At 32.0% G+C, this 21094-nt stretch overlaps 1 protein-coding gene across 2 annotated transcripts in view; it reads left to right on the forward strand.

The window, feature by feature from the left end:
- LOC130444258 (5-oxoprolinase) overlaps nt 1-21094 on the forward strand; it is a 169458-nt gene that overhangs the window by 8789 nt on the left and 139575 nt on the right. For both annotated transcript variants that reach the window (XM_056779321.1, XM_056779322.1), the window contains exon 2: nt 15146-15319. In XM_056779321.1, coding sequence (XP_056635299.1) covers nt 15146-15319 — 174 coding nt within the window. The remainder of the gene's footprint in view (nt 1-15145; nt 15320-21094) is intronic.

Here is a 21094-nt window from a genome sequence, read left to right on the forward strand (position 1 = left end):
TATATAGACTCCTTACTTCATAGACTATTTGCCATAAAAATATGAACATTCAAGGTTTAGCTTAATTAAAAATATAACTGACAAAACCCCATCATTCTAACTTTAAAAACTCTAAATTTATTAATAAAAATAACCACTACAGAGGATGTCTCATAAGTAATTTCGCTTTTCATATGTGAAAACTCCCTACGCCTCAATTCAAAATGTCATTTGCTAAGTCTATTTTCTAATTTTATGAAGAGTACCCACAACCGCTTTACTTTCTTTTAATAAGTATCTCTTAGCTTATTGACGAGACAGTAAGGTTTAATAATGAATTGTATGGAGTGTGATGAATATAAAATTAGTATATTGTATATCATACTATTACAAACAGACATTTTAAGCAGCCTTGACAGCAAAGAAAATATGTGAGGACGCAGTTAGTAAGCGAACGACATATCAATGGTTTAATCGGGAAGAAGTAGAAAATGATACATCGACATTTAAAATTATAATAGAGATTCAAGCGAAATGACGAGTAGAGGTGTGTGAACAACTTCTTGCCACGTATAAAAATGATTGTTTTTATAGAGGCAATGCTAGTTACGATAAACATTTATTTTCTATTATTCATACAAATAACCCGAACGTCGAAAATTCGTGGTTAGATAAAAGACAATTACCAGAACCCTTTGTAAATTACTTGTAAATTACTTTGTGAATACACTGTATATCTACATGAAAACTATAAACTACAAAATATTGATAATCCAAATGCTGAATATTTCAAATTATATATATAATTTAAAAAATACGTCTTTATTCAATATTAACTTTTATTCTTTAACATAAAAATTTATTTTCAAAACACACGTTATTTTCATGAAAGAGATTTGACTTCGGATTAAATTGGATTTTTAAATTGAATTTTCACTTCAATTGTTTCGTAGTTCATGTTAAAAGAGATCAGGTACAGTACTTCTGAATATATTAAAGTTGTTTTTCAATTCAACTCTTTTCGAAAAATATTGAAAACATTTCGTTTCTAATAATTCCTAATCGCAATAAAAATTGTTAACAGGTACAGTTGTACAGATGGAAAAAATGAAAATTACCATCTATTTCAAAAATTACAATGACTGTTGTTCTTGATATTATAGAATTGGTTTGAGTTATATAAATTGTCATAATTTAAGGAACTATAAATGAATTTGTAAGATTTGCTCACGTATTTTTTACTATTGATTTTTATTTTGAATTACGAGCATATGACTATAATTATAATGTCAGTTTTGTCTTCAAAACTTAAGAAGTAAAAATATATAAGAAGGTCGAAAAAATACACTACCAATTAAAACTATTCGCTCAACCCATTCATTCTTCTTCTTTCATTGCTTTATCTGTTGCGAGCGTTGGCTATTAACAATGTTGTTTACTGCGATTAACAAATGACACTCCAAATCACTGACGTAGATTGTACAACCAGGAATTCCGATTTGTCCCTGGCGCCCACTTATCTACTTTGCTTTGGACAGTCAACTGCAAGAGACGATATTTGCCATGTCTTAGTATGGAGCCAAAATACTCCAGTTTCCGTTATTTAACTATAAAGACAACTTCCTTCTCTTTCCTGGTCTGCATAACTTCTATGTTTGTGATGTGCTTTTTTTAAGGTATCTTCCAATCTAATCAAATATCTACACAATAGAACAAAAAAGAAGATATGTTGCACTTGACAAGTCTTAGTTTTAGTTGTAAATAAATAACTTTACTGATCTATAGTTTCTTCATATTGTTAAACGCAGCTCGAACTCTCTGTATTCGTGATTGTGTTTCTGATGTCCGGTCCCATTTCGCGTTTACTTCCGAGATATGTGTACGTTCCCATACTAATTGTTTTTGTTTGGCAAATTTAGAAATAGTTAAGAACAAGGAACTATCGGTTGAAATTGAGTCTTCATAGCCTAGGCGGCCTCGAAAATACACAGTGGCTGAAGATAAAAAAGATAGCAGCTGTTTGATTTTGTTTTAATTTTAGTTTTAATTTTTTATTTAGAAATTCATTCTACTCAACGCCTCTGGCAGTCTCTCTTTCTTCGTTACTTGTCGTTTTTATGTAGCGAGACGAGAACGCAGTATATGTAGTATATAGACCGAAGTAAGAACGTTTGGTTCTAATAAAAAGAAGCTTTGCTTCCAGAAAATAAATGGGACTTTGTTTCATTTAAAATAAATAGAAAATTTAAATACAAAATAAAATTATACAGTCCACTTCATTCAATACAATATTTTGGTCCTTCGAGCCGGATGATTAACAAATTATAAATAAATAAAATTGTGTTGTGCACAAGAAGATCCTTTCAAACTACCGCATCAGGAAGAAGAAACCTGTAAGTCCTTTCCATTTTATTATTTATTCCTCCTCATAGTGTCGTCGATTTCTGATGGAAGAGTTTTTAATTATTGTTTTGCAGTAAATAATATATAGTTCAATACAATTGCAAGATAAAATATTTCAGGTTAACGTTAAACAAAACTATAGGTATTACCTTGTCGGTAAGGCACACTTATTTGACGTAAATTTAAAGACAGGTAAAAATTGGTTTCAATATAGGAATATAGTATTGTTCTTTACTTTATTATAAAAAAAATTGCCTTATTTTCTTGCTCAAATATTATCATTCAATATTAAGGTATCGAGATGAATTCACAAGTAATTTGCAATTAATATAAATATCGATTAATACACAACAAATTATTTTGAATTATTCATGTTGTATCTTTAGAAAGGTATTTGCAATATTTGCTTCCTAGATCCTAGTAAGAAAGTAGTATACTCCGTTTTTTTATCATTAGCCAAGTAGACAAAACATTCGGACGGCGCCAGCGGAGCGGCTAAGTACAAAAAGGTCGCAGTTTTTCTGTAAAGTTATTACTAGTAAACAAATCAAAACTCATTTCATAGGCGCGCGATAAAAATAAAATAAAATGGCCGAGTCGGAAAAAATGAAGAATTTATATAAGAAAAGGTCTATTATTAAGGCATCAGTTACAAGGTTTGAGAATTTTTTGAAGGAAATCGAACAAGATCCCTCAAAAAGAATTTACGTAGCCGATAGATTCGAAAGATTTAAAGTATCTTTAGACGATTTTGAAACAATTCAATCGGAAATTGCGGAAAATTTAGAAGATACGGAAAGAAATCAAATTGTTTTTGATAAGGATCGTAGAGAATTTGAAAACAAATTTTATGAGTTACTAAATGATGCTAAAACCTTGATGAACACGAACAATGGTGTATCAGATATTGAATCCTTGATAGTCGATAGTTCTAGGCCGCGATCAGGTATATCTCATAATCTAAGTTTACCAAAAATTTCCTTACCATCTTTTTCGGGTGAAGAAAATTGTTGGTCATCATTTCACGACCGATTTAAATCACTAATTCATGATGATTCGAGTTTGTCTACAACAGAAAAATTCTTCTATTTGCAATCAGCAGTAAAAGGTGAAGCTGCAAAATTAATAGGTGACTTAGAAAGTACTGATTCAAATTATGAAATAGCATGGGATATGTTAAAAGACAGGTACGAGGATACAAAATCTTTGATTAAAATCCATATAAAAAATATTTTTGATTTGCCTAAATTCAATAAAGAAAATTTTTTTGACTTAAGAAATTTCTTAGACATATTCAATTTAAATTATAGAGCATTAAGGCAACTAAAAGAACCCGTAGATGAATGGGACAGAATTTTATTATTTTTATTAGAAGAGAAACTTGACAAATATACACGTAAGGAATGGGAAACTAAAATATATAAAATAAAATCCCCGAAAATTGATTTATTTGTTGACTTTTTAAAGGAAAGATGCAGCATAAATAAAAATATAAATAATAATACCAATGTAAAACAGAATAAAGTGTTAAGTCTCGCTTCTTTACAGACTAAAGGTCAATTTTGTATATATTGCAATAAATCTGATCATTTAATTTATAATTGTGAAAGTTTTTTGCGGTTAGATGCAGTCTCTAGGCTAAATTCAGTAAGGAAATTAAAGGGTTGCGTAAATTGTCTTCTCAAGGGCCACTTTGCTAATGTTTGTAGAGGATACAATTGTAGCATATGTAACAAGAAACATAACGTATTATTACATATAAATGAAGCTAGTAATGCAACTAGATTTTTTAATACTAAAGGAAATTTGTCTAATACAACAAATAACGAAAATGCACTTGAAATTAAATCTACAATCGTCAAAAGTGGTGAAACTGCATCCGAAATTAATAGTTTGAGTTCTACAAGTATTTTTAATAACTGTGTTATTTTATCCACTGCATTGATAGATATCTTCGATGTTAATAATAAACCAGTGCGGTGCAGAGCTCTTTTGGATTCCGGAAGCCAAAGTTCATTTTGTACGACCGAGTTAGCACATGCATTGAATTTACCATATAAATCTGTTTCAATTCCAGTAGTAGGTATAAATGCAACAAATTCTACGAATGTTTCTAAAATTTTTCAGGCAAAAATAAAATCAATTCATACTGAATTTGAAGCAAATTTGCCATTTTTAGTCATAGATCAAATTACAGGCAAGGTACCACAGTTTAATATAGATCTTTCAAACATTAAAATTCCTAAAAATTTATTGCTGGCTGACATTACTTTTGATACATCAGCTAAGATTGACATTTTGCTTGCTTGTAATATATTTTATGAACATTTATTAAGCAATCAAATCAAGTTAGGAAAGAGGCTACCTATTCTACAGGAATCGCATTTGGGGTGGATCATTTCAGGAAATTTTACAGCCCCTTCAATGGCTACATTTTGTAATCTTTCTAAAATAGACGTTCAGGAACAATTAGAGTCCTTTTGGAAAATTGAGGAAGTTTCTAATACGAATCAATCCGTTTACTCAGTAGAAGAAAATAATTGTGAGGAGCATTTCGTAAAAAACTTTTATAGAGAAGGTGATGGCCGATTTGTTGTTAAATTACCTTTCAAAAAAAAACCTATTTTTGGCCAAACTAGGGATATAGCTCTAAAGCGACTGAAGTCTGTAGAAAAAAGGGTGCTGAATAATAGTTACTTGAATACGGAATATTCTAAATTCATGGAAGATTATTTCAAGTTGGGGCATATGTCCTTGGTAAACGAATCTTTAGGGTCAGAAGTTAAATTCATTTTACCTCACCACTGTGTACTAAAATCTAGTTCTTTGACTACTAAAGTACGGGTAGTTTTTGATGGTTCCTGTAAATCAACTAATAATATCAGTCTGAACGACGTTTTGATGGTGGGTCCAATCATACAACCTGATATATTTAATACATTGTTAAGATTTAGAAAGCACCAAATTGCCTTTACGGCAGATATAGAGAAGATGTACCGACAAATAAAGTTACATCCCTCGGATCGACAATTTCAACATATATTATGGCGAGAAGATAAGTCCAAATCGGTTCAAGAATATGAACTTAATACTGTAACTTACGGTTTAGGTCCTAGTTCATTTTTAGCCACCAGATGCTTGAAGCAACTGGCTATAGAAAATTCAAAAGATTTTCCCAAGGCAAGTCACGTTATAGAAAACAATTTCTACATGGATGATTTAATCTCAGGAACCGACAGTGTAGAAGCCATTTATTTAATCAAACACTTGATAAATATTCTAGATTCTGCTAAATTTCCACTTCGAAAATGGACGTCAAATAGAACAGAAATATTTGAAAATTTAAATCTGGATCTCTTTCCTCTGAATTTATGATTAAGGATGGATCCAGTACAAAAACGTTAGGAGTCTTTTGGTTCTCCTTAGAGGACGTTTTTAGTTATTCCGCTAACAAATTAAGTATAAAAACTTATACCAAAAGATCGATTCTATCTATAATATCAAAAGTTTTTGATCCGTTGGGATTAATCGCCCCGGTGACAATAACGGCAAAAATTTTACTGCAAAAATTGTGGTCACTCAAGGTAGATTGGGACGATGTTTTACCGGATTACTATGTTAAATCGTTTTTAAATTTTTATGACAACATATGTGAAATTAATAAATTAAAAATATCACGTTGTCTGATAATCAATAATGCCATTGAATTAGAACTTCACTGTTTCACTGATGCCTCCACAAGCGCTTATGGAGCAGTAATTTATATTTTATCCCGAAATAATATTGGCTATAAGGTAAGTTTAGCTTGTGCAAAATCCAAGGTAGCACCTTTGAAAACAATTACCCTTCCCCGTCTGGAGCTTATGGCAGCACTTTTAGGTGCACAATTAGCTTCAAGGCTACTGGAATCATTGAATTTATCCTTTGATAAAATAATGTTTTGGTGTGACTCCACAATTACATTGGCGTGGATAAAAAGGGAACCTAGTACTCTCAAGACTTTTGTAGCTAACAGAATATCTCAAATTCAAAGCTTAACGATGAACAATGAATGGAGATATGTGCCTTCGTCGGAAAATCCAGCCGATTTCGTATCAAGGGGAGTACAACCTTCAGAAATTAGCTCATATAAAATGTGGTGGAATGGGCCCTCCTTTTTGCCGCATTCTAGCCAATGGCCTTTAGCTCCAAATAATGGTATTACAAATTTACCAGAAACAAAACTTTCTATAAATTTAACCTTGGGAGCACAGATATGCAATGATTTTGACATAATATCTAAATACTCTAATTACAAAACTTTATTGCATGTGGCTGCGTATTTATTTAGGTTTGCATCGAATTGCAAAAAGTCAGTAAAACTCAGAAATTTAGGTGAAATAACTTTAGAAGAAATTAATATCGCTAAATGTACTTTGATAAAATCAGTACAGTACAAGAATTTTAAACCAGAAATAGACAAACTCAAATCAGGAAAACAGATTTCACGTAAAAGCAAATTGCTTCCTCTTTCACCATTCTTAGATTCCGAAAATATATTGAGAGTTGGTGGCAGGCTGAACAAATCTGATCTATTTTATAACCAAAGGCATCAAATTATCTTACCTTGTAAGGATTATTTCACAGAATTAATTGTTAATGATGAGCACAAAAGGCTTTTTCACGCTGGTACTCAAACAGTACTAGCTACCATTCGAAATGAGTTTTGGCCTCTTTCTGGTCGCCAAGCTATCCGCAGAGTTTTACGAAAATGTGTAAAATGTTTTCGAGTACAGCCTACTGGACTAATTCAAAAAATGGGTGAACTACCTTCATCAAGGGTTTACCCATCAAAGCCATTTCATACGGTAGGTATTGACTATGCTGGCCCATATTTAATAAAGGACAGCAAGCTGCGTAACAAGAAATACATTAAGTCTTATATATGTTTGTTTATATGTTTTTCTTCCAAGGCCACTCACTTAGAACTAGTTAGTGATCTTACCGCTGATGGCTTCCTTAATGCATTCAAAAGATTTATTTCTCGTCGTGGTTTATGTAGGCACATTTATTCAGATAATGCAAGTACCTTTGTAAGGGCAAATAAGGATTTATTAAAGTATTTTGAATTAAGCCAATCTCTAGTTGTTCAAGAGTTTATAACCGATAACTTGATTACTTGGCATTTTAATCCTCCTTACTCTCCTCATATGGGAGGATTGTGGGAACGTGCAGTTCGCTCTACTAAACACCATTTGAAACGTGTACTTAACAACACTTACCTTACTTATGAAGAATTTTATACTCTTCTATCTCAAATTGAGGGCATCCTAAATTCTCGCCCTCTCCTTCCTCTTACCGAAGATCCTGATGATCTACAGCCTTTGACTCCAGCACATTTCTTAATCGGTACTGCTATTCAAACAATTCCAGAGCCAGCTGCTCCTGCTGACCATAAAATTCAGTTATCTCGATACAAACACATTACTATGATGATACAGCACTTTTGGACTAGGTGGTCCAAGGACTACTTGAACTTACTCCAGCAGCGACCCAAATGGCGAGTTACTCAAATTGACTCTATCCAAGTGGGATCTATGGTGCTCTTAAAGGAAGATGATACCCCTCCAATGAGTTGGAAATTGGGATGCATAGTAAAGACTCATTCAGGCAGTGATGGACTTGTTAGAGTAGTGACAGTAAAGACTTACAGTGGTATCACTAAACGTGCCATAAATAAGATATGTGTTTTACCTATAGACGATTAAGGGTTATTTGGTTGTACTTATTTTTTACTTGTATATAATTTTATGCTATGTTTATTGCTTTAATGTATATTTTTTTTTCTTTTTGAAAGCTGGTACTTTCAAGGCCGGCGCTATGTTTGATTTTGTTTTAATTTTAGTTTTAATTTTTTATTTAGAAATTCATTCTACTCTACGCCTCTGGCAGTCTCTCTTTCTTCGTTACTTGTCGTTTTTATGTAGCGAGACGAGAACGCAGTATATGTAGTATATAGACCGAAGTAAGAACGTTTGGTTCTAATAAAAAGAAGCTTTGCTTCCAGAAAATAAATGGGACTTTGTTTCATTTAAAATAAATAGAAAATTTAAATACAAAATAAAATTATACAGTCCACTTCATTCAATACAACAGCAGCTCAGATCAATGAATCTAGGAATCTGTATCTCACTACTTCTATAGTGAAAAGGAGATTGAGAGAAGCTGATGTTTTTGAAAAGAAACCTCTTTTAAGACGTCAAAGTTTGAGGTTTTTGAGTCTAAGAAACGAGCTTTTTTCTGCTACTAATAGCTTCCTTATTGCATTGGCTTTACTAGTATTTAAAGAATTTCTTGAAGGCCCAACTTCCTGTTGAAGTTGCTTTGCTCTATTGCCCCATTTACAAATGAAGGAAAGTATTTCGTATACCTACTTTGTTGACAAATTAAAAAACTGACCATTTTCAAATCCGCACAGATTGGCTAATGATGCTCCAAGTGATTAATTTTTTATAAAAATAATTGAACATTTTCATATCCTCTATTGGTTTTATTAAATGAAATTATTGCCAATTTGTTTCCATTGTACAGTAAAATAAATTTTAAATTCCTTTTACAACTGTTAATAAAAAGCGCTACTCAGTTGGCTTTTGAAGTCCATATCTAGAAGTAGGTTCGCGATGTCATTGCAGAACAGTAGTTCCTCATTTTCATTAACAAATGATAATAAATCACTTTCTCGAGTTCTGTATGTTATAATGTTACCATTGATGGACATATATTTCAGTTCTGATCCTTGTGTTGATAAACTAACATCACTAAATAAAATTATCCCCTAACTTGAGTAACTAAATCATTATAATTTGCTGGAAAAAATAAAAATTATCATATTAATATAATTTAAAGGAATAAAAGTCACATTAAGAGCGGATTCGAGTAAACGAATACAAGCAGTTATGAATGGAAAACGAAACTTGATTTTTATATGTCAGACAAAAGAAAGGAAACTTATCTTCAGTGTTTTTTTTAACCTCGATCTTGGCAGCTGTAGAGTTTTGGAGCAAATAAAATAAACGGGTATACTGATGGGAACGACGGAAGAAGGAACTAGTAGATAGAACGGCTTAAGCTCTAATTCTAACACATACAAAAACTAAATTTCGTTTTCACAATATAATAGTAGAATAATAATTTATGTAACAATAGGAATCTAAGCTGTTATTTCTTATTTATATTCATTAACAAAAAAGTTTTTCTTAAATAATTAGTATTTTTTTTCTAATAAATATATATTTTGGTGTATATTTTGAAACTGATATAAAATTAATAAATAAAATGTGGTGTTTTTTATATTAAATTGATATTATACTTGCATTGAGTGCGCAAAATGTTTATCATGCTGACTGACGGTATTATCCCCGTCAAAAATACGGCTTACGATTTTCTTTATTATTTTAAAAGTATAAAAATTGAGATGTATAGAAAATTTCATGAGGTATAAAATTATAAGTATAAAGTATAAGTATACATAAGTATAATATTTGTTTGTCAAATTTTCAATGAGGTTCATGCACGTGACTGACATATAACCCCCCTCGTCAATACTGCTGACGAATAATTGTTGAAAAAATGTGATTAATACAATAATATTATACATTTTTGATCGATATAAGAATCATCGGAACAGATGTATTTCCAATGACTTTTAATGCTGTCTCCTTTAGCTCCACCATTAGCGCGACAACTGACGATCACTTTTTCGATTTCTAACCATTAAACAACTGATTAAAATAAAATTTATTTGGTATAAAATTCCTAGAAAAATTGCAACGCTACCTTCTGGACTATAACTAGACAGATATATGATTGTGATTTATTACATTAGTTATTTTTTCTAAATTAATCAAGAATAAGAATTTCCACTAATCATTCATTAATAGGAAAGTATCGAATGATTATGAAGAGCACTACACATAAAAAGCAAAGTTGAAAAGATATTAGAAAAAAAGCGAATATGTAAGAATGACATTGTTGCCTCTGATAGCCATTAGAGGATAGTGACTGCCATTCAAAACTATTCGAATTGAGTGAGAAGTCGATAAATTAATATCACAATATTAACAAGAAATGAAAAATTATTCGAACAAAATGGGAATCGTTTTCGAGAAATTTTTGTAATTGTAATATTTTTTTATAATTTCAATTAATCTTGATTGATGGGATAAATTTAAACGGATGGTATACTTTCACACATCTAATTTATTTACACTTAACTACAGTATACACATCTATTTTATATAAAGACACTACTCACTAATTTCTATTCACTGCTCGCTATTAGAGTACTCGTTTGTTGAGCTAGATAATTGAAATTCTACAAGGTGTATTGAAAAACGGTTAATCTGTCTCAAGTATGAGAATGAGAATAACTCATTTAAATTGTTTCCACCGATAGCCATTAGAGGATAGCGACTGCCATGTAAAACTATTCGAATTGAGTGAGAAGTCGATAAATTAATGTCTTTTTGATATTTGTCAATAGTTTAAACATGAAAAGTGATTACTGCGTCATAATAATTAACAACAACAATAATACAAAATATTTAACATAAAACTATTAGGACTATCAATTGAACGTAAAAGGAATTGATTTCGAGAAATTTTTGTAATTGTAATATTTTTCTATAATTTTAATTAATCATAATGAATGTAATTAATTTAAATGTATGGTATATTTTCACACATCTAATTTATTTACACTACACTATACACATCTATTTTATATAAATGCACTAATTTGTATTCTACTACTAATTCTCTACAAGGTGTTTTGAAAAAAGGTTACTTTGTCTATGGGATTGGTGAAAAACTGACAAATATTTGTTGTTTCTTTGGGAGAAAACTTCCGTAATGGTATTTCTATTTTGCGGAGACTACTGGCAATATTGTAATGAAATTTAATACGAATATGTTTAGGAAGCTGCTAAATCTCAAGAATTGGTTTTTATATATGACTCTTACAGAGAACGCTAGTTATACGATTCGTACAAAGTAGTATTCAATATAACTTTTTGGTTAAATCTATTTATAGAGATCTTCACTCGTTTTTCATTAAATTTGTGATTATTTACAAAATCTAGGTACATACTATCCTCCAAACTTTCAGATGTGATAACTTATTAATTTGTTTCCTAAAATTGCTATTCAAAAAAACTTTGAATGAGTGTTGGTAATGCTTGACTTCTTGATCTGCATAACACCAGTAGTGTATTGTTGTTATACATGCCTTGTCGCGTGAAGGTGAAAAGAATACATTTTAAACAATTTTAATTGAGTATTTATTTATATTTTATATTCCTTATGCTAACCGTTGGATCATTATCAACTGAATATAAAATAATATTTTCTTGTTTTTGTTGCTAAATTGTTTTGACTTCTTCTGAATGGAAATTACTTTTTAGAATTGTCGATTCCCCCTGTCTGAAAAACTTATTTCCAATCAGAAGAGTGGAAGAAAATTTAACAATAAGAAAAACAAAATGAATAAGTAAAGAAAAATAATATTTTATGTATTAGTTAATAGTTTAATGTATTAATATTGTTTTCAGCTTCTCGACACATTTAGTAATAATTAAATTTTAACTTGGAACTAGGCAATTTTTTTGCATAACGCGTAACAGCTACGTTAGAGTTAACATGTCGGTGTATTCGGTATTTGGGTTCATTAACGATATCTAATTTAATAAATACCAAGGTAACAAAAATCTAATTATTGTTAACTTATCGTCATATTGATAAGGCTTCATTCATGCGAAAAAAATTGTTAATATCTATGTTAACCTAACTTTTTGGCATAGAATTGTATGATGTTTAGTTTTACTTGAAATTTTGATTAATAAATCTAATATTTGAAAAGTTATGTTCAATGCTGGTACTAAATGTACTTAGCTCCCTTTATAAGAGTCTGATATAAAAAAAAATCACCTCAACTTCGTGTGCATTCAGGTCTGTGGGATATTTCAAATTAGGATTTATTATCATCACCATCTTTATGGTACCTGAACCCTTCTGTGGTATTATCTATAAAACAATAGTAAAAGCACTGGAAAAGAAGTAAGGGCTCTACGAATACTAACAGGTGTCTTATCGGAGCACTCAACAAATACCCGAAGACGGTAGACTTAGCAGATAATACGTGCAGAACTCCAGAGTACTTCATTTGGGAGCGAATGAAATAGAAGACGAAGATCTGTAGCAACTACAAATCCCACATTATGAACTTTCTAAGAGGAGTGGGATTGATAGGTCAGCTATAAACACTGGGTTCCCCAGTATTGCAACAAGAAAGGGCGACACAATAAATCCTTTGGGTCGCAATGTGTATATGATACCGCAATATCCATACATAAATACATGAGATTGCGCTGAGTAATGAATTAAATTATTGTTACTTGGGCTTTATAACAATAAATATAATTAATAATAAAAAACTTTATCTAGTGTAAGCTATGTTGAATATCAATAGACAATTTACCTTTTTTTCTATTGTAGTTGGTTATAGAAATAATAATTGGACTGATCTGACAGTGTTATAACTGAAATAAATTGTATTTATTGAAAAGTTTGAAACAATGAAAATAGTTGGACATAATATCTAATACAGAGTATTTCAAAAAAGGTGATCCCGTTTCTAGAATAGATGAAAAACTGAAAAATATTTGGGGTTTGCTCAGTAAAACTACCACCTACTAATATTTTATTGAAATTTTATACGAATATGTTTTGGAAGCTCATACGTCCTAGGGATTTGTTTTTATACCAGACTCTCACATAGAACGCTAGTTACACGGATCGTACCAAATATTAAGCAAAATTTCAAGTGATCTTAAACGTCGTTGAAATTTTACACTAAAAAGGTACTCTTGATAAATCTTGATGCAATGTACCGCATTCGGAAAAAAATATGAGAATTTTAAAAAAGGCTAATTACATCAAACAGAATTCAATTAGAGTGTTCAAAATGTCCTCCGTCTACTCTTTTTTCTAAAGAATCCATTAATCTCCTAACCGGTTGTGAGTCAGCTATGAGGTCAATAAAGTGTGTAATCCGAGGGATTAAAATCGCATGACCAAGGAGGCCAATGATTCGGAGCTTCTTCACCTCTATCAATCCATCCATGCATAAAAATAGAGATCCTCGCTCTTTTAGCATTAAATCTCTAAGTAAAAGTAGCCTCGTCTGTAAAAAGAATACCTTTTAAAAAATTTGGATTGAGGGCTGTCTTAACTTGTTTGTAATTATAAGGATGTAGCTGTTGCTCTTTAAGTATCCTCCAAGTACTTGAATAAGACGTATTTGTTAGTCTTGCCACATTAATTACGCTAACAGTTGAATTTTGATCAACTAAACTTAAAATTATATTTTCTCTATTATTGGTTCTTGTTATTCTTGGCCTACAGAATTTATTTTTTTTTATGTCTTACATATCTAGCTTCGCGACTTGGTAAGTTTCTTCGAGGAAATTTTTCCGGATAACGCATAACAGCTGCACTAGATTTTCCTAAATCCTCACCTAAGCTTAATAACATGTTAGTATATTCAAAATTTGAGTCCATTTTGATTAACAATATCTAATTCAACATATAAAAAGGTTTCATATATGTAATTATTATTGATTCAACGTCATAACGATATTGCATTGTAAAATTCAAAGTTAAATAATTATGGGTACTCAGCTATTGGGGGCTTTAGTATGAAACAAACAGCAGTTTACATGATCAATACCAATACTTATTTAACATTAAGAAACAAGATCCTTTACTAATTAGACAGGATTTTTGTGAAACGTTACAAGAAACGAAAGCCATCAGTCCCAATTTTCCAAAATGTATCCGTTGTATCGATAATAATAATTAATAACTTTATCAATTCTTCATACCAGTTTCGATTATCACTTCATAATTCTCAAATCAAAATAAATTCGAAAACGGTAAACAGTATCGAGTTTTATCAAGAGTAACTTTATGATGAAAAATTAAATGATGTTTGAGTTCATTTGAAATTTTGCTTAATAAATCTAATATTGAAAAAGTTATGTTCAAAACTACTTGGTACGGACCGTGTAACTAGCGCCCTCTATGAGAGTCAGACGTAAAAACAAATTCATTGGATGTATCAGTATAAAATTTCAAAACAATGTTGTCAGTAGTTGCGTCAAGATAATGAAAAATTTTTTATTGAGCAAACCCCAAATATTTTTCAGTTTTCTATCTATCCTAGAGACGGGATCACCTGTTTTTGAAACACCCTGTATGCAGAAAGCAAAAATTAGTCAAGACAGTGGACAATAAAGAGTGAACAAAGACGGTTTCATCGAATGAAAAAGTGATGGCCCTTTTGTGGGATAGTCATAAGATTTTACTCATCGACTATCTTCAAATTAAAAAAAAGTGCAACAATAACAGAAGAATACGTATTATTGCTTGATAAGGTGAAAGGAAAAATTGGAAAAAGGCGACCGGATCATATTGCAATTATTATTTGGAAGTGTATAGATACTATGTTGAAAAATAAAAATGTTTGTGGGAAAAAATATCGTGTTTCTTTATTGGGTTGTAAACTTTTCACACAACTGTATGCTGTTTAACGTGGGTAACATTACAATGATTTTATGTTTGAATTTTGTTGTTTGAATGTCCTAAAAATTGGACCGGAATAAATGAACTATTGCTTCAAAACATATTTTTTCTAAGTACTCACTCAATTAATCAGTACATTTTCCAGATTATGGATAAGCCCGTTAAAAAATTTCGATTCGCCATTGATCGTGGAGGCACCTTCACAGACGTATTTGCTAAATGTCCTTGTGGAAGAATAAGAATGTTGAAGCTGCTTTCTGAAGATCCTCAACATTATAAGGATGCTCCTACAGAAGGTATAAGACGAATACTGCAAGAGGTGAGTATATTTTTTTTCACCCCCGCATTTTATGCTTATTTATTCATGATAAGTAGAAAACGTCAAAAAAATTCCACATTTATCATATTTTGATTCTAAATTGAAATGTAACCTTTGATTTCACTACAGAAAAGTTATAAGATTATTTCTTATATAATTAATTGGTCTTTTGAGAATTTATTAATTAAATTAAGCTCATATATTCAAGATAAACAAATATTTTTTCATGACACGTGAGAGAGCTAGTTTTTTACCGAGTCAAAAATTATCTCGAATGTGTCTTGAAAATACGAATTTGATAAAAGAAATAGAAACAACAATTTTTGTACAACTGTGAATGTTTACTATTTCAAATTCTTATTATTTTAAAATATACTGCTAATACGGAGCACAACGGCCGCATTGTAAAAAAAAAGTAATAGATTATTTTGGAATATTTGAGAAGAAAATGCATTGATTAACATGTGGGGATAAATAAAATTGGAGAAATTTCCAGCTTGATTGCAAATGTGCTTGGAAAGACAGGTATAAGAGCAACACAGATAACTGTTTCAGGAGAAGCTCCATATCTCTTCTGGCCAATGCAAGGAGCAACGTGGTTCTAAATTTGCTTCCGTAGCCGAAGTATATATAGAAGATAGTTTGGATAACAAAATTAAGATTTCTAAAAAAATTTTTAATTGTGAATCTTTTTCTGAAGAAATTGAAATACCTGAAAAACTTTTGGAATGAACTCTGCATAAAAATCTAACGTTTCTCATCAGCAGCCACATCTTCGGGAATTAACGTTGTAAATAATTGTGCAAAATTCACTATCAATTATTATTGTAATAAATGAAATTGTTTTATGATGAATAATCAATTAATAATTGAGTGCTGAAAATAAATCCTTCAAAATGTAATATTTCATATTCATTTTTGGAATTATTATGGCGTTGGAAAAATATTTTTTTTCACGGTGATTAAAAACTTTTACGCATCCATAGAGATGCAGACATGTCAAGTTTTTTTAGGGTTTTACAAAATAGTACATTACGCACCTAGGGAGAAAAGTAGGGCATCCTCGCCCGCTATTTCTCCTTACGTGTTCTAATTCACTATCACTAGAATCGTCTAAATTCCTTTTTTTAATTTCAATTTTGTATTTTGACGCCATATAATAGATACTAAATGTCGTGTGAAGCAACCGTAATCGTGAGTAAACATTTCGATAAACAAGTCGTTGCTACGATACCGAGAGCACAAGAAAGTTCTAACCGGGAGAGAATATGCCACTTTTGTGCTGCATACAAGGGACGAATAGCAAATTTTTCATCCCGACGAGAGACAAAAGCTAAATTCGCAAATTTGGTTGTAGTTTCTCAGGGTAGTATGGAAATTTGAATTTCTATTTTCTCTAACTGAGTACAAAAATTCGAAATGGCATATAAAAATTTAAACACATAATAATGTTTTTTACGTCTATGCCATCAATCGTCAAAAATCAGACGATTGGACTTTTCTGGTGACAATAGTCAACAAATCGTAGAAACGAATGTTATATGTTATATGTTATATGCTTTAACTTTCTATTGTCCACCTAAGGGCAATGGCGTAGGTGACATATTTATATATACATAATATATATATATATATATATATATATATATATATATATATATATATATATTATTATATATTTATATTTTAAACTATGATTTTCTTTACGTCGGGCAGTGAAATGTCTCCTTGAGGTTGATTTTCATATCAAACAATTGATATGCGGTAGAGTATTCTCTGCAGTCGGTGAGGATGTGCTTAACGGACACAGGAAATTGACAACTTTGGCAGACAAGACGACTTTCTGACGACATGAAACAGCCGTGAGTAAATTTCGTGTGGTTGATACGGAGTCTTATTATTGTCACAGCTTCTCTCCTATTTAAAAAGTTTAGGGAAAGGTGAGAAGTAAATGGGTGTGTTATGTAATGCTGTAGTACTCTTGAATGAATGAAGTTTTTGAAGTTAGTCGTCAGATCATTGACAAGCTGAACTGGGTGTTCAGGAGGATTCTTTGTGGCTTCTTTGGCATGGCGACAGATTCGTTTCCAGCAACTCCAGTGTGCGATGGAAGCCAGATGAGAGAGACTGTTATATCAAGAGCAATGAGGGTTTGGTAGATGTCGTTGTCGTCGTTGTAATTGACTGTATGGATGAGAGAGTCAGTACATATGGCGATATGCTTATGGGGAGGAGAGATAAATTTGAAAGATTCTGTATAGTTCCCCAGTGTAAACACTACACGTTGAGGGTGAGCGGAAAGAGCTTATGAGTTCGTGGTTTGTAGCAACCGACACCGGATTCAGCTATGGAGGCATCCGTGTAGAGAATTAGGTCGAAGGATTTTTTATGCAGAATTTCTAAGAATGCTTTCTCCGCAAGGACGCTAGGTGATTCATGTTTATTGTTAATGGTAAGTGAGGTATCTACTATGGGATATTTTTGGTTCAAGGGGTAGAAGAAGGCAAAGAAAGTGGAGAAGTAAAAGAGAGGTTGGTATTTTGGAGTAGAGGTGCGAGCAATTGAGGGATAGAATTTACAATTGTTCGTACGTACGTAATTGTTAGTAGGTACGAACGTGGTGGTAAGTAGCGAATTGACAGGATTAAAAGGATAGGGAGATAGGAAGATACTTTAGCAGCATATGACAGGAGATGAGATTGTCATCTTAAAGACAGTGATGGCTCATTAACTTCAACTTTGACACTAGCGGCGGGGCTTGAACGAAAGACACACCAAGACACAGGCGAAGAGCGGTGTTGTGTACAGAGTTCAATAAGTCAGTTTTAGATTTGGAAGCCGACATATAGATAAAACTACCATAGTCAAGCTTTGAGCGTATAAGAGCTCTGTGAACTCTTAGCAGTATAGTTTCGCTGGACCCTCATTGAAGGTGGCTGAGGGCTTTAATTATGTTCAGCCCTCTTTAGGCAACTTCCTTTTATATAATGAATATGGTGATTCCAGTTGAGTCGAGAATCAAAAGTCATACCAAGGATTTTGCACTGATTTACATTAGGTAGAGGGGTATAGATGTTCTTCGAGAGAATTTTATCAGCATGGATTTGTTTCGAGAAAATTCTAGGTACCCTCTACCCAGACCATCTTTCTTGTAGTAGATTCATTGCGTTTTGGAGCAGTTGGCATGTAGAGAGGACGTATTTACCATGGCAGTATAGGATTAGGTCATCAGTGTATTGGACATATTATACGGGAGATGGGAAGTTGTCACACAGCTCTTAGTTAATTTAGTATTGCACATCTGGATATAGAGTCGAAAGCGTCTTCAATGTCGAATAGTTGCAATGATGTCTCGATGGTTATTCATTGCAAAAGAGGTATTTGTTTCCATGAGAACAAGGTTGTCATGTGTAGATCGATTACGCCGAAAACCCGATTGTGCATCAGGAATAAGTTTGTATTTTTCAAGGAACCATTGGAGTCTGATATTGATTATTTTTTCAAGGAGTTTGGAAGTAGTGCAAGTGAGTTGGATTAGACGGAGACTTAGGGGATGATGTGGATTTACCTGTTCTTTTAATTGGGATGATTATAGAGTTATGCTGCGAATACATGACACAGACCGTGAAGCCAGTCCTGTTCGGCTCTAACACCTTGATGGCATGTTTTTATTATATCGGCGATTTGTTTATATCGTTTTTTTATATTATTTCTAGGAAGGCCTTTTTTTATTTTTTTGTTTGTTTACGTTCTAGAATGATTGAGAAATTCTTTTTGGGTATAAATACTAGTCTGTTTGTGAGCTACAAAATTAGTTGATAATAAAACTCATAGTGATCAGAATTGGATAGTAAACAGTAACCGGTGAATTTGAATAAAGTATAAATTAGTGAAGATTTGATTATATAAGTAGTGTAGTTGAAAAGACACAGTGTGTATAAATTCATCTCACCATTAGAAATAGTTTGAATAAATAAGAGAAAGAATTTGTTATTTCACACAACTCTCTTGATTTTAGCTGTTTATATCCACTCTGAAGTGTCTCCCTCTGTCTTCAGTTTTAAATAATTGCCAGAGTAATTACAATGAATAATTTTATGATGTACATATTTAGTTTTATTGGTGTATAAAATCTCTAATATTTTCATTCCTACTTGAGTTGTTTCGATCGTTTATAAGGATATGAAGACACTTTTACACATATATACGTAATTGGATATTTCAATACTTTGAAGACCACGCGTTTGGTAATTAATGAACACACTGCAACACAGAAGAAATCATAATAAAATTTTTCAATAGAAAAATTATCCTTATTATAAATTTGAAAGTTTGACTATTTGTTTGTCCCTAGTATAAAAATAAATGTTTTCCTTATTGTCCACTACACATTTTGGACTGAACGCCGTTCTCCAACGGTTAAAAAATATGTTAGAGACAAACAGATTAACTAAGCACATAAAAAGTTTATTCACTAACTTACGTCAAAGTAAGCTTCGACTAATTGCACTAGTACAGTACAACTGTTGCTAAGGAGACTTTAGCTGTTGCTGCTGCATATATATATATGGTGGCTAAACACCACCCCAGATGGGGTAACGCCGCTCTTACGAGCTTTCTAGATCTTTTTTTTTTGTTTCGGGGTAGATCAGTCCTCATTCTCTTCTGTTTATATCTTGTGGCACATATCCTGCCAGGCTCGTCTATCTTTCGTTTTTTCTTGCCAGTTCCACATCCCAATTCTCTTAAGGTCGTCTTTTACCTCTTGCCACCATGTAGACCTTGGTCTTCCTCTTCTTCTAGCACTTCCAGGGGTCCAAACTAATATTGAGTACGCTACTGTTTCCTCTCTTGCTCTCCATACATGTCCCAGCCATCTTGCTCTTTGTTGTTTAATTTTTCTTACTACGTCCTCTTTAAATTCTTGTACTATTTTATGGTTCATTCTTCTTCGGTACTCATTTTCTGTTAGTTTTACTGGTCCTAATATTGTTCTTAATATTTTTCTCTCAACAATTCTTAAGTCTTCTTCTTGCTTTTTTGTCATAGTCATAGTTTCTGCAGCATACATCATGACCGGTCTAATAACTGTTTTATATATTCTCATTTTTGTACTTTTTCCTAGTATTTTGTTTTGCAGTAGTTTTTTGTTAGCGTAATATGCCCTGTTAGCTGCTATTATTTTTTCTTTGACTTCTGCCTCTTTATTTCCGTCACTACTTAAGGTTGTTCCTAATTACTTGAATGTATCTACTTCCTCAAAATCAAAATTTCCAATTTTTATTTTCTGTTTACCTCCTATAATACGTTTATCTAGCCTCATTATTTTTGTTTTCTTTTCATTTATTTTGAGACCCATTTTACTTCCTTCTAGTACTATTTCCTTTAGCATTTCTTCCATTGTGTTTCGACTTCTTGTGATAAGTGCTATGTCGTCTGCAACATATGATATGCTATTCTCAAAAATATGAATAAATTAGATTATCAGCTCTAATTTTTGAATTTCAGCTATTTAGGTATAAGACAGAAAAAACATGTATTTACTAAAACTAGGCAAGAAAAATAAAATTACCCCAATGGATTTCGGGACACACCGGAGCGAAGGGAAATTAAGTAGCTGATAATATCCCTAAGCGGAAGCAGACAAGCCCTTCATGGGATCCGAACCCTTCTATGGTATCAGCTACAGAACAATGGGAAAAGCACTGGAAAAGGAGATAGATAGGAGTGAAACCAATTATTAGAACAACCTACATGAGCTGAGACAGACAAAGA

This window comes from Diorhabda sublineata, chromosome 5 (genome assembly GCF_026230105.1).
Source record: "Diorhabda sublineata isolate icDioSubl1.1 chromosome 5, icDioSubl1.1, whole genome shotgun sequence".
Taxonomy (NCBI): domain Eukaryota; kingdom Metazoa; phylum Arthropoda; class Insecta; order Coleoptera; family Chrysomelidae; genus Diorhabda; species Diorhabda sublineata.